Source organism: Drosophila kikkawai, chromosome 2R (assembly GCF_030179895.1).
Source record: "Drosophila kikkawai strain 14028-0561.14 chromosome 2R, DkikHiC1v2, whole genome shotgun sequence".
Lineage (NCBI taxonomy): Eukaryota > Metazoa > Arthropoda > Insecta > Diptera > Drosophilidae > Drosophila > Drosophila kikkawai.
The window spans coordinates 14,144,315-14,159,282 of NC_091729.1; the positions used below are offsets into that span (position 1 = coordinate 14,144,315).

Genomic DNA, 14,968 nt, shown 5'->3' on the forward strand with positions numbered 1-14,968 from the left:
TAGGCAGCATTAATTTCTGGGTAAAGTGCATGTAGAAGAAGTATCCTAAAAATTAAAGCATTCTTTTCGGCTGAAGGTTATTCATACATTTTTTCAATGGCTGCTTTGCGGAAGGGGAAATGGCCCCCCTCAAAAATATGGCTCCCCAAGTATGCAACTGTTATACGAAGTGCAATGGAGGAGATATAAAAATCAGGCCCTCTCGCTCAAACGATCGTGGCATGTTTTTTTGTAGTATTTTTTTCTCTTTCTGTATAAAATATAAATTGCATTGGTATTTGTTGTTTTCTCTCTGTGTGTTAAATATGGCTGCGTTGGCCGTGCAGTTTTCTCGAATGCTCCACTCTGGCATGTATGAGGGAAGGGGGTTTTCAGGGGGGGCTGTCGATCGTTCTTCTGCTGTTTGCTGTTGTTGCTGCTCGTGGCGCTGCGCTGCAAGTGTGTGTGTATGGGTGAGCTCGTATCCGTATCTGTATCTGCGCTGGCTTTTTTATTGTATTTTTTTTTTGTGCGCTTGTGTTTGCGTTGTTATCGCTCATTTTCACTTTAATGTAATTTTTTGTGTGCACTCTTTGGCGTTTGCTCTTTTGTGCACGCTGTTTTTTTTAGGGGGGACGGGGAGTGGGGAGAGGGGGAGGCATGGCCGCCATATTTATTTTTGTGTGGAGAATGCACACGGAAAATAATTGGGGAGGCTTTTTGGGTTTACTATGGAGATTTTAAAGATTTTTTAAGGGGTTTTAGGGTTTTATTGGAGTTTCTAAAGTTGATTTTATAATATTTATAATTTTATTTCTTTAAAAATTAAAATTAAATACTTTAAAAGCTAAAATGCTATAATAAAAATACATAAAATGTCAGATATCTTTAATTTATTGTTTTCATTTTGTATTTCATTAATGTGGGTGTATTCCTAATGATAATTTTATTTTTTTTTTATAAATAAATATGTATCAATATGTAAATATAAAAAAAACACAGTTAAATTTAAACTATAAATATACATAATAAAAAAGCTTTTATAAAAAGTTTGTAGAATATAATTTGTATCAATTAAGTTATTAAATATGTTAACCTTTAATAAAATTATTTCCTTAACCCAAACCCACCCCCCATTTTCGCCCAGTGCAGCAATAAACGCACTAAAAAGATGCGTTTGCCGTTGCGTTGCCGTTGTGTTATTTCCGAAATGCGAAAGTCAATGAACTTTTTCGGTGCTGTTGTCTACGCGGAGAGCTCCGCTTGTTTGCGATAACTATTTGGGTGCACTTTGTTGTGTGTTTTTCTATACTTTCCTGGTGTGTGCGTGTGTGTATCCGCTGCCCAAACGCACAGCAAAAAAAATGAAATTATTCCGGGGAAATAGTATATATTTCCTTATCCGCGATCCACGAACCACAATCAGCACCCGCTTTTGGCAATTGTCTTGAATTTCTCATTTAGTTTTGTATTTTTTTATTTGTGTTTTGTTGTTTCCCAGCGAGCGACCTTTGACCCGCAGCTCTGGCAATTGGCAGAAAAGTAAAAAGAGCGGAAAACTCAAGGGAAGAAAAATCAGCATTCTGCTGGTTGCAGGCGAAAAATAGATTTTCACACACTCGCCAAACCGCAGATTAAAATTCGAGAAAATGATGCAAATATTTGATTTTCCCCCAGCAAGTGCATCATCCTCAGTACCCATCAATCAAACCTATGCAATCTCCTGTGGAAACCCTTTCTCCACACAAAACCTGGGAAATCGAGAAGATCAAGGATTGGTAAAAATCACCCACGCAGAAATCGAAACCCTCAAAAACTTAGCCTGCAGGAAAAAAGAACCCCCTGCTCCTTGGCTGATTAACCATTCACCTCGCTTTATGCACCTGGTAAGTGCGCAGTTGTTAGAAGGATTTTTAAGGACTCTAAGCAAGTGCATAAAATGTGCAGACAGGACAATATATATATAGATACTGATATATCAGGAGGCAGCAATCTAGAGCAAAGGGAAAATTGAGAAATTTATTGTCGCCGTCGGAGACCGAAAAGTCATCATCATCATCATCATCTTGGCGGCGCAATGTTGCAGGTTCTCCGGTGCCATCTCCATCCCATCTCCATCTTGGCGAGACTACCTGCTGTGAGATTTACGTTTATGCATTTCATTTTGTCGTTTTTCGTTTCGATCGTTTTATTTTTCCTCTTTTTTTTTTTTGGCCATAAAACAGGTCTTTGGCCTGAAAAGAAGCGACTCTTACTTTATCAGCCGCTGCAGATCGCTGCACATTTAAAATGTGCATCCCGATCGGGATTTTTTATACCCATTCCATCGTCGTCTCTATGCCCTATCCCTATCCCTATGCCGAACCCAATTCCTATCCCAATCCCCTGGCCATTCCATTAACATTTCCAATCGCTGGTCGGGGAGGCGTCCGCGATTCAGCACGCCTACAAGTTGTCAACCCATAAAAAGAGTCACTTTAACACTGTAGAAAAATAGTTGTTAATTATTAGGATGCATTTTTTTTAATATTTTAAATATATATATTAAAGTCTACTAAATTTTCAGTATGATTGATTTGTTTTCTTTTTCTTTAAGCTTTGCCTGGCCTCGTTTTTCCCGGAAACTATGTATAACTAAACTATGACCTCAAGGACCTTTCCCTTAATAAAAAAAATAACAGAAATCCACCTAGAATTTTCTTTCAGTGCATTATATCAATCGAAGAGGTGAGGGCGCAGCAGCAGCACTGGAGGAGGCAAGGGTTCGCGGCGAGGTCAGGCCCTAAACTTATGGTCATAATACGCACACACTCGGCAAATGCACAAAATGTGTAATCCCCATCTCCTACTCCATCCAATCCCAGTCCCAATCCCGAACCCAAACCCTAACCCAGTCCCAGCGATACGAAATCTGGTCGGGCGGGTCTCTGGTCTCTGATTTTCTGACTTTCGGCCGCCTTGGGATGCTGACTCTTTTGGCTGGCAAGAAAAACATTTTCACGACTCTCTTTTCCTTTGTTGGTGTTATTTTTTCGTCGTTTTTTTTTTTTTTGCGGCCTCTATTTTTTTCTTTTAAAAAAAACCTGCACAGGTAGCCAAGTCTCGGGCCTAAACCCGATTTTCCTCATCGCGTAATGCGTTTCGAGGTCTTCGGGGCTTTGGTCTTGGAGAAAAATGTTTCATTTTGAGGTTTTTGCTTTCCTCCGGCCTTCTTTGATTGCATTTTGGGGCAGCTTCTCATGGCTTAATTGGTCAGCGAAGAAAAACGCAGAGGGGGCGGGGCGGCGTCTTGGTCGATTGGCGTTTTGGGCCCTGCGTTTTTTTTTTCTATTTTTTGTTATTCATTTTCTGGCTAGCGTCACCGGCCATTGCACCGCATGCAGATGCGTTTTTCGGCCTTTTTTCCCGATTTTTCTAGTGCCCCAAAGTCAATGACTCTTGAGGCATTTTTCGTGGGTTTTCGTGAAAGAAAGAAACGCTTGACAGATTCACACAAGCTTGAATATTGTGCAGGGGAATTAATTTTCTTGGCTGGAAACGTCAGCCAATTTAAGGGGATTTCGCCTTGGGGGAAATGTATGGGAAAACGATTATTGATTTGATTTTTAGAGATTTTCGATCTGTTGTAGAATCTTGAGGTGATCTTTTTGGCACTAATTTATAAAAATAGTAAATAAGAAGTAACTAGCGGGGTTCTAAGCCCAAAGACACGAGAACAAATTATAGAAATGGTAATAATATTTTAAGTGAATTTTTAATCGAACTTTTAGTAAACAAACCTTGCTTTAGTAATACAAGAAAACCCCTGGGAAAAGCTGGCAAAAACCAAGCCACCATAACCGACAAACTCTGCTCCTCTGATTGAGATTCATGGTTGATCTGATAGCACCAGCATAGCATATACAGCTGCGGCAAAAAAAATAGCACCATGACATATATTTTTCTTTATTGATTATTTGTTTTATAACTATTCATATATTTAACTTGTTTAAGGCTTTTATTTTTACTTTAGGCTCTAATTTATCGAAATACACTGCAAGTGTCGTCGATAATAACATGAAATTGAAATATTTACATTAAGAATGTGAACGTTGAACATTTTAGGCGGCAACAAAAATAGCACTATTTCAAAAATAACTTAAGAAAACGAAAAAAAACGAAAAAAAAACCGGGAAGTTCTGGAATATTTGTATTCATTTGTATTCCTTATCGATATAGTGTATTAATATTTCGTTGTAAAAGCTTTGGCAGCAATGACAGCAGCACAACGTCTCGGCGTAGAATTGACCAAATTTTGGCACCTTTCCCGTGGAATACTGCTCCATGATTCTTGAATGGTGGCCCAGAGCTCATGATTAATCCTTGGTTTTGCATTGGAAACATATTTTTTTACATCAGACCAAAGATTCTCTATCGGGTTTAAGTCTGGAGACTGAGCAGGCCAATCCATTAGGTGAAGGGATCTGTCTTGAAACCACTTAGGAGCGTTCTTGCTGGTATGTTTAGGGTCGTTATCCTGTTGGAAGACCCACAATAACGGCATTTCGTATTCTGCATAAGACAGCATCACTGTTAGCAAAATATCGCAATAGACATGTTGATCCATAATACCTTTTATCCAATGTATTGGACCCACTCCGTAATAAGAAAAGCATGCCCAAACCATGATACTCGTTCCACCGTGTTTTATGGTCTTGCAGGTGAAACTTGGGCGGTATTCCGAATTGGGGGGTCGCCGTACATAGGATCGAGATCCTCTTCCTCCAAATAGCACGATTTTGCTTTCATCCGACCATTGGATGTTTGGGCATGCTTTTCTTATTACGGAGTGGGTCCAATACATTGGATAAAAGGTATTATGGATCAACATGTCTATTGCGATATTTTGCTAACAGTGATGCTGTCTTATGCAGAATACGAAATGCCGTTATTGTGGGTCTTCCAACAGGATAACGACCCTAAACATACCAGCAAGAACGCTCCTAAGTGGTTTCAAGACAGATCCCTTCACCTAATGGATTGGCCTGCTCAGTCTCCAGACTTAAACCCGATAGAGAATCTTTGGTCTGATGTAAAAAAATATGTTTCCAATGCAAAACCAAGGATTAATCATGAGCTCTGGGCCACCATTCAAGAATCATGGAGCAGTATTCCACGGGAAAGGTGCCAAAATTTGGTCAATTCTACGCCGAGACGTTGTGCTGCTGTCATTGCTGCCAAAGCTTTTACAACGAAATATTAATACACTATATCGATAAGGAATACAAATGAATACAAATATTCCAGAACTTCCCGTTTTTTTTTTTCGTTTTTTTTCGTTTTCTTAAGTTATTTTTGAAATAGTGCTATTTTTGTTGCCGCCTAAAATGTTCAACGCTCACATTCTTAATGTAAATATTTCATTTTCATGTTATTATCGACGACACTTGCAGTGTATTTCGATAAATTAGAACCTAAAGTAAAAATAAAAGCCTTAAACAAGTTAAATATATGAATATTTTTAAAACAAATAATCAATAAAGAAAAATATATGTCTCGGTGCTATTTTTTTTGCCGCAACTGTAGGTAAGCAACCCTTTTAGCGCCTAAAAGACGTCCCTCTCCTCAACCTCCACCCAAAACTGACCCTCATCCAGCGTCCGCTGACGGATCATAATTAATGTCAAATAATTGGCGGAAATTTGTTTGCTATTTAATTGTTGGACTTTCACCAGGCACACTCCGACTCCGCACACACTCTGCCCTTCCCCTACTCTTTTGCATTTCCAATTTATTTTCACAATTTCCCAATCAATTTCCCTTTATTGGACGCCATGCGGGCGCATTTTGGGTGAATTGCAATTGCAACATTTCAACGTCTTTGCGTTGGCTTTGCCCAGTTTTTCACGCGGGTCATTGACTTTTCTCAAATTTTTCTGTATTTTTCGGGAGCGCCGCGAATAAAATGAGCGACTATGTGTGTGTGTGTAGTGTGTGTAGCTTTTCCGCCATTCCCATTCAACGGAAGTCCATAAATAGTGCGTGGATGTGTTTGTGTATTTTTGTGGGTGTGCCGAATTCACTGAGGAAAACTGTGAAACTGGAAAAACATGTCAGGGAAGGCATGCATTTCCCAGAGTCTGACAAAGACCTGCATCTTTTTCCTAAAAGCGATCGCTATCGGCTATGGCCTTTGTCCTTGCAGCCAGGATTCGCGGTCTTTCCCACAGAAATATGTATAGTTATTTGTTTTGGGTATATTTTTATACCCTTTAAGGGGGTCTTTTTTATTTTTATGGTAGTTTTGTATATAAAATTTGATGATCCTAATTAGCATAATATTATTTTGTGGTTATAATAAATGTCCTTGTGCTCTATAACATTTTCTTTAACCATTAAATATCTATTTATCTATAATTTTAAACCCTAAACCCTCTTCCAGGGTATCTAAATTTCCTCATAGAGACTCTCCTTTATTTCTAATCCCATCAGAAAATCAGAAACAAGTCAGGGTCCGCCACACAATAGACCCTAAAGTCAGAAATCGCTTAAGGTTAACACATCGCAACAATGGAGGAGATCGCTGCAAGTGTCGCGACCACGAAAAAAATATAAAAATAGAAGAGGGTAAGAAGCTGGGAAACCAGTTTCCCCTTGGACAGCCTGTACCTGTTACCAGTTCTCCAATCCCCTTGCCAAGCCCTAAACTAATGGAGGGAGGATGCTGCTGGACTGGACCTGGCTGCTGAGTCAGCGGCAATTGCTAAAAAATAAATAAAAAGGGATCCTGAGAGCTGCAAGATCGCGTAAGCATCGGGGATTCAAAGATCGAACAATTAACAACTGCAGGTCCCCGAGTCCCTCGGTCCCTCGGCTGCAGGTGCCGAAGACAAACAGCAGAAGTCACATACTCCAAAGCCAGACAAAAAGTCAGTAAGAAAACATTAGCCAAAAAGGGAAAAGCGGGGAGTGGGGGGAAGCGGACCGAAAAAGGTCGAAAGGAAAACACAAAGAGGAAAGGACATGCGAGTGCACATTTTCGTCTATAAAATTTATTCGCATTAATCGCCGTCAGAGATAAAATTAGGGAAAAGAATAGACAAGGACGTGGACCTTGAGGAGGGGCTAAGAGGTCAGGGTCTGGGCATGGGCATGGGATCTACTCCCGGGATGATAAGGCAACATTGACACCTTGGCCAGGGCAGGTAGAACTTACCTGTCGGGGCATCGTCTGCGTCTGCCGATTGCGTGAGTCGTCCTTTTTCCCCGAGTGCCATAAGGAGGGGTGGGGGTCCTTAAATAGAAACAAATTCGCAGTTAGAGGAGCCAGTTTGGTCAAGGACAGGACTGTACCGCAAATACCTAAGAGAAGGGAAAGGAAATGAGTTTATTATTATTTATTAATTGTAATTATTAAGGATAAATAAACAATAAACATTTATAATTAAACTGCGACTCTGTTTATTAAGTTTTATGTTTTTTTGCATTTTACTGTTATTAACACGCATTATATTTTTATACCCTTGCAGGGTATTATAATTTTAGTCAGAAGTTTGCAACGCAGTGAAGGAGACGTTTCCGACCCTATAAACCATATATATTCTTGATCAGCATCAACATGCGAATCTTTCTAGATATGTCAGGAAGAAATCGATTTTTTGGCCATTTTTGCAAAATTTTATAAGGGGTTACATCATTAAAATTTTTGATTTTGATAAAAAATTGAATTTTCAAAATTTTTAAATGAAGTACGCAGATTTATTAACTGTAGAAAATCTAGCGCAGAACAGTTTTCCGATTTAAAATTAATGCCCGAGTTATGACATTTTTAATTTAAAAAAAATCAAGAAGGTTTTTAATATAAAAAATCAGATTTTATAATACAAAATAATATTTTTCTAAGTCAAGGCCCTATAAACCATATATATTCTTTATCAGCATCAACAGGGGAATCTTTCTAGACATGTCCGGAAGAAATCGATTTTTTGGGCATTTTTGCGAAATTTGATAAGGGGTTACATCATTAAAATTAGCGAAAATGGCCAAAAATTTTGATTTCTTAAAATTTTAAATTTGGTATGCAGTTTTTTTAAATAAATAAAAACTAACACAAAACTGCTTTCCGAATCGAAATTAATGCATTTTTGGCTTAGTTATGATATATTTTAATTGTTACCTGCAAGGGTATACAAACTTTGACTGGCCAAAGTTAGCTTTCTTTCTTGTTATTTTAATAATTTAGTTTCGACTGTATAAGTCTAGACTTGTCATTCCAATTTCAAACTTGTGGACTTCAGACGTTTTGTTAATATTTTTGTAAGTGTCAAAAGTGAAGTCTAGTTAAAGTTTGAAAGCTTGTAATAATTTCACAAAGACGGCCTGGCAATTTACACAATATTTAAAAAATGAAAAAGGTTACTTTCTTAAAATTTTTTCTCATTTAAAATAAATTTTTTTTCTTAAAAAGTTTTTTTTTTCAAGTTTTTTTTTTATTATTTTTTCATTGATTATAAAATACGTTTTTTTACCAATCTAAAATATATATTTTGTTGATATTATATTCTATTTTCTGCTAATGTTTTTTTATATGATTGCTTCTTTATGAATAAATTAATATAAAATATAAATATATAATATCTTTAACCTTTTTACAAGTAAGGCTATGTAATATCCCTTTATTAGTTTCTAAGAATTAATAATAATAACAATAATAATTATTACACTAGATATTTTGCATAAAAACATACTTTTTTTTAACTTATTCAACTACTAATTGTTTAAAAAACTAAATCTTTAATATTTCCTTTATTTTAAAATGGAAATAAAATTACTTATCATTCCATAACTTTATTAATTCGCATTATTGATTGAGCAACCATATTTGCTACCATTTTGTATTATATTTTCTTTTTGTTTCCAGCCGTTTGGCATCGTTTCTATTTCCGTTACGGGCCTGTCCCACAGGAGCAGAGGAGGGGGGTGGCCCATCCTCCGGTGGCTGGCCAGGATGATGAAGGGGGCGGTGATACCCCCCCGCACAAAGTGGAATGAAGCGTATGCGTGTGTAATTAAGTGCGCAAAAAGACGCAAACGCAGGAGGCTGTTGGATTGGTGTGTGGGTGTGTCCTTATATTTATGGGACACACTTCCGTGTGTAGGCAAATAGGAAAAGCATGTTGTTGCTGTACTCCTAGGTGGTACTGGTGGTGGTGGATAAAAATGTTGATGTAAATTGCAAAAAGCAGTTTTTATGTCCCCCACCTCCCAGAAATAATATATAAAAACCTGAAAGCCTGTGAAGTGGTGCAAAATATTAGACAAGGGCTGTTGGTTGTTTCGTCCTTCGTCCTTTGATGTGCCATTGTTGGTTCTAGTTTTTCCTTAAGCCTCTAATTAATGCTGGTTTTATACGACAGGCTTTCCAATACTTTTCCTTGGCAAGTAATGGCCAAGCTTATGAGGTAGAAATGCTTTTAAGTATTTAAAATTGGCAAATCGGTGGCCAGAAGCAGGAAAATAGACAATTCCTGCCATTTCCACGGCTAAACAATAGCTAACACTTCCCAATACTTTTTCCTGACCAGTGTTTCAGAAGGCCATTTTTTACTTTTTTCTTCCTTGACAACGCTTTTTACTGTTTTCTTCTTTGACAACTAATTTTCTTTGTGTTCTTTTTTCTACCCTGAAAATCTGTAAGAGCTTTCCAAAGCATTTCTAAACCAAATTCCGTGAAAAACTCGTGGTTAGAAGCGCGAAATTAAAGAAAATCTGTTAGAAAAGTGAATAATCTACGCAAAATGGTAAGTTTAGCAAGAAAAACGTCCAAGAAAACTCGTAGAAATAGATTTTTTTGTGTTCTTCCATTTTTTTTTTTTTTTTGGTAGAATTCTTCCTTGTCGGTGAAACTCTCCGTGCCCACTTGCTTCCATCCGGCGGTATTGCCCAAGCCAGGCATGGCCGGTGTGTACACCAACCAGTTGCACTTCGTCAAAAAGCACTTGCTGGACGAGCTAGCCAAGAAGAAATTCGCCACGGACTTTATGCACCCGGTGGACACCGAGGAGTTGCAGATCCCCAACTATTATTACGTCATTGCCCAGCCCATGGACTTGGGCACTATCACCAAGCGGGTGGAGAACAACTACTATCGCGATGTGGAGGAGGCCATTGCCGACTTTCGTCTGATTATTGACAACTGCAAACAGTTCAACGGGGTGAATACTCCGATCTATCGCAAGTGTAGCCAGCTGGAAAGGTTCTTGGAGCGAGAGCTGAAGAACATGCCCAAGGGAAGGCCGGTGCCGTGCTACAAGGATCCCATGGCCACGTCTAAGGTGACGAAGGCCAATCCCATGGCCGGGGCCCTGGAGCAGGAGTGTCAGGGTCATCTGAAAGAGCTGCAGGCCGTCACCAATATGACGGATGGCCCGGCTCGCAACTTCTTTGGCCCCAAGTGGAACACGTTATCCACGAAGGTGGACAAGCAGTTCTTCAAGTCCTTCGATGAGTTCTGCTCGTCTGTGTGTGTCATATTCAAAAAGTATTTGGATTCGGGCCAGATGATCTATGATAAGGCCGGCCGCTTTTCAGGTTTTAAATTTACCCACGACACCCACACCCTTCCGGCTGCCTCTGTCTTGCTTTCGGATATACGTGATATGAGAGAGTACGTCGACTTGATGGAGAACGGGGTGAAAAAATGCATTAAGCATCCTCAAAAGTTCAAGTCCGTCTCGGAGACAATGTGTCCAACTCTGCAAAATATGAGGGCCAAACTGGATGGCATGGAGTTAGCGATTACCGCCAAGGATTCGCCAAACAATGGTGAGGATCCCGGCATTGTTGAGGAACAGGTGGAGGTTCCCGCTGGCGTCTACATTCCGTCTAATAGCCTTGACTATCTGCTGGACACTCCGGATGCCCTCGTATCCGACGATTGCACCAAACTGGAACCTATCGAAGCCGAGGAGCGACGCAACATACAAACGCTGTTTTGCACACTTCCCGCCTCGGCCATGCGGGAAATATGCAGCATTGTCCATGCCGTCGAGAATCTAGGACAGAAGAGCGGCGGTGCCTTAAGCTTCGATCTCAACACCTTTGACTTGACGAATGTCTACATCATGAAGGCGGCCGTGAACAGGGCCTTGAAGCTTCACAACAAGGTCAATCTGCGGGTCATGCAGCCGGAGGAGAAGGAGGGTCTCCGCTGCAGTCTCGAGTCCCAGCTGACGGATATCAACGAGCGCATCAACTTTAGTCGCCGCAAGAATGCCGCTCCCCCGACCAATGACAAAAATAAAAATAATCCCAAAAACAATGGCAATCAGAAGAGGGGCAGAAAGAGGGTCAAGTCGCCATCTCCTCAGCCAGAAGCCAGACAATCCGCAGCCGAAGTACCTAAAAAGAAGGCCAAGTCGCCCCCGAAGCCGAATATACCACCAACACCTGTATTAAAGCAGCCTATACAGACAGGTTACAAAGGTCACAAGGCAGGAAAATCCAAAAACGAAGGCCAAAGGATGTCTGAGCCAGTAAAAAACGGAGGTAAAATGATGTCCGAGCAACCAAAAGAGGAGGAACCCAAAAATGGTGGGCAAAGGATGCCTCAGGCGCACAAAAATCAAAGCCAAAGGATGCCTCTGGCTCACAAAAATCAAAGCCAAATGATGCCTGAGACTGCTAAATATGGAGTGCAGAGGATGCCTGAACAGCAACATGGAGGACCGAGGATGCCAGAGGCACCTACATATGAAGCCCAAAGGATGCCAGAGATACCTGCAAATCGAAAGCAGAGGATGACAGAGCCACCGAAATATGGACTCCCAAGGATGCCTCAGACACCTAAACACAGATTTGCCCAGGGGATGCCCGAAACACCGAAAAATCGAGGCAGCCAGAGGATCCCCGCGACACCCAAGACCCCCAGGTGCAAGTTTCCTATTAACCCTGGAGGCCGAATCATCCGCAAAGCCCCCGAACTGCCAAATTTTGGGACCCCAGTCAATCCCAACATAATACCAAGAACACCAGGAAGATTTTTACCCGGAGGCCGCTTACCTGTAAACAAGACCCCCCAAATCCTCAAGGAAAACGGAGGCCAATTCCGCGGACATGGACATGGTGGTGGTGGCCATGGTAAAGATCATCCTGTACAGCCAAAACCCACTGGAAAGCCAAAGAATGTAAAGAAGATAAAGACTCTGGCAGACACCAGCAGTGATGAAGAAGCTGTGAGGAACGTTGCAACTTCTGGCAGCAAGAAATCTAAGCAGGGCAAGAAAAAATCTCAGAGTTCCCTCTTCCTGACGCCGGGGAATCCCCTTAACAGCGATCTGTGTATTAGTAGCAGCAGCAGCAGCAGCAGTAGCAGTAGCAACAGCAGTAGCAGCAGTGACAGCAGCAGCTCTGACGAGGAATAAACTTTGATTTGTTTCTATAATAATATTTATAATAATTAATTTTCCTTGAATGTTATAAAACCAAGCAAATCATGAAATATTAAATATTAATTACACCCAAAAAAAAACTCTTTTAAACCAGATAATGTTGTAACAATAATAAATATAGCTGGTAAAGGAATCCTGTTTCTCTATGATAAAGAAAAATTGCAATCTGTGTTGGGAGACTTGGGATCTTCGATATCTCAGCTGTCTTTGCTGTGATCACGTAGACCCCGGCGAATTTTCACGACAAAATTATGCAAATTTTCCAACTTTCTCACGATCTGAGCAGCAGCAGCTAAAGGATGTTCGCACTCTACCTGACACCCAGAGGCGCATTGCAGTCAAACTGGAGCGGAGATCAGCGGAAGGAGAGGAAAATTTGCATAAGATTTTCACTTGGCAAAAAAAAAAAAGGGGTGAGGATGCGGCACTCTCATTTGCATAAGAAGCCTCGGCTATTGCGAAAGACTGCCAAAAGACCAGAGGGAGCGAGGAAGAGAGAAAGTGAAAACCAAAGGAAGAAAAATGGGCAGGAAAATGGTAAGGGGAAAAGGGAAATGCCGCAGAGAGACAGGGGTTAATTAAGGGCACAGTGGACGGCGCCTTGCTCACAGCATGCCGACACGCTCGCACCTGAGTGCCAGAGTCCTTACGAGTCCTGCCTGGCAGCAGGGGGTTGAACAGGGACGGCTATAGTCGCCGCTCATTTGCATAGGGACATGAGATGTGCATGCAATTTACATTTACGAAAAATTATGTAAATCACGCGTGCAAAAAGGAGACGTTCTCACGCTTTCTTCGGCGGCTCCTTCGGCCGAAATGTCCTGGCGAGTGAGTCGTGAGTCCTAAGTGATCAAAGGGTGCAGCAGTAGCTGGGACAGTGTTTGGGTTTCTGCACACCGGGCAACAAATCAATTTTGATCGATTTTCATTTAGCCTTCGATTGATTTTCGCTCATTTGCATATATTTTAAACCAAAAAGGGTCCTGCGTCCTTTGATTTGCTTTGATTATTATGTTAATTCTTCAGAACAGGCTTGGGTTTTGGTTACCTATGAAGGTCCAGCCTTTCTTGAATATCCTTTCCTATTTTGGCAAGGATTTTAATTATGCAAATTTTTTTGTAAATAAGTAAAATCTTTGATTTGTAGGTTTAAGTTGAAAGCAGATGTTTGGATTATCTTATTAATTTATAAACATTCTAAAAACTTGATTAATTTGTTTTAAATAATAGTATTTATAATAAGGATATTTTACAGATTTATTTGATTTTTATCAACATATTTTTAGGTAATTTTTTTATTGCATTTTTAAAAAGGAAGAACATCTTTTTTTATTAGTTGCAAATTTTGACAATGGTTTCTGCTAATTTCAAAATGGCTTAAACATTTTAACAGTGCCTTAAGGTCTTTTTTTTCATTGATTTTATAATTATACTAAAGTCAAATTTAATAACATATATTCAGTAATTATTTTAGCCATTAAATGCCATAAAACCATAAGTTAAAAGTTAAAATTTAAATCAAAATCTATCCTTCAATGACATTTTATGTTATTTTTAATGAAAGACAATTAAGATGCTATGAAAAGTAGTAGCTAAAAACCCTTTAAACCTTCAATATTATACCTTATTGATAAGCTTCTTCTCAAAAACCCCCTATAAAGGACGTTCCTTATTGGTTTCCCCCCTGTATTTTCGCCAATCCTGAGACCTCATCCCAAAAAGTCACCACCCCGTCAATGACAACCCCTAAAACCCTGGCAAAAACTTTGCAAAATCGCCAATGCGATTCGCCAAAAGGCCAAGGACTCGCCTTGCAAACTGCAAATTCGCACAGAGTCAGCCAATGCCAGCCAGCGTTTTTCCTACCTTTCCATTTTTGCACCACCAGGGAAAGTAAAAACTCCGGCAGAGAGGGAATTTTTCCAACTTCCACCCGGAAGCAGGATATGAACTTTGATGTTGCGCCCCTGAAGGAGGGCCATAAAAAAATCCGCAAAACGAGGGTTGTCTGTCGTAAAGTACTTATCGAAAACACCCCAAAGACACCACCCTACCCGGCACACACACACGCATTGTGCATTATTAAAAGTGTAAGCAGAAAGTGGATGTGGCACTAAAAAGTGGAAGTGGAAGTATCTGGCAATTTCGCAGCAGAACGACGCGACAGGCCGCATGCAAATTTTTTGTAGCCGCCGTCCAGGGGTTGAAAACGACCGAAAAAAAACGGAAAATAAAGCCAAAGCTGCAGTGGAAACCTTACTATAATATATATATATTTTGGTTATATTCACCAACCCCCCATAGATGTCCTTGTTTATGCTAAAAAGCGTTAAAAATGCGACAGGCGCGGAGGAGCGGAGCTTCTGTGTGTATGTGCGCTGCCTGCAATGTGTTTTCCCGCTCTACTGAATTTTCGCGTTGCGGTTTCCAAGGGTGGGCCATATTTTTTCTTTTTTTCGTGTCCTGGCCTTACGCATTTTCCCCCGCAAATAGGAAAACAAAAAAATTAAATTGAGAACATTTTTTTCGGGATTTTGAAGAAGAAAATCCATTTAAGCCGA

General features: G+C 40.2%; 2 protein-coding genes across 2 annotated transcripts in view; both read left to right on the forward strand.

Annotated features, from left to right (window-relative positions):
- Positions 1-14,968, forward strand: part of cora (erythrocyte membrane protein band 4.1 like coracle) — a 103,091-nt gene that overhangs the window by 26,362 nt on the left and 61,761 nt on the right. The gene's annotated exons all lie outside the window — the stretch shown is intronic.
- tbrd-2 (testis-specifically expressed bromodomain containing protein-2) lies at positions 9,522-12,399 on the forward strand. The gene is made up of 2 exons (XM_017177617.3): positions 9,522-9,758; positions 9,843-12,399. Exons 1-2 carry the CDS (start codon positions 9,756-9,758, stop codon positions 12,378-12,380), a joined length of 2,541 nt encoding a protein of 846 aa, XP_017033106.2. The 5' UTR covers positions 9,522-9,755; the 3' UTR covers positions 12,381-12,399.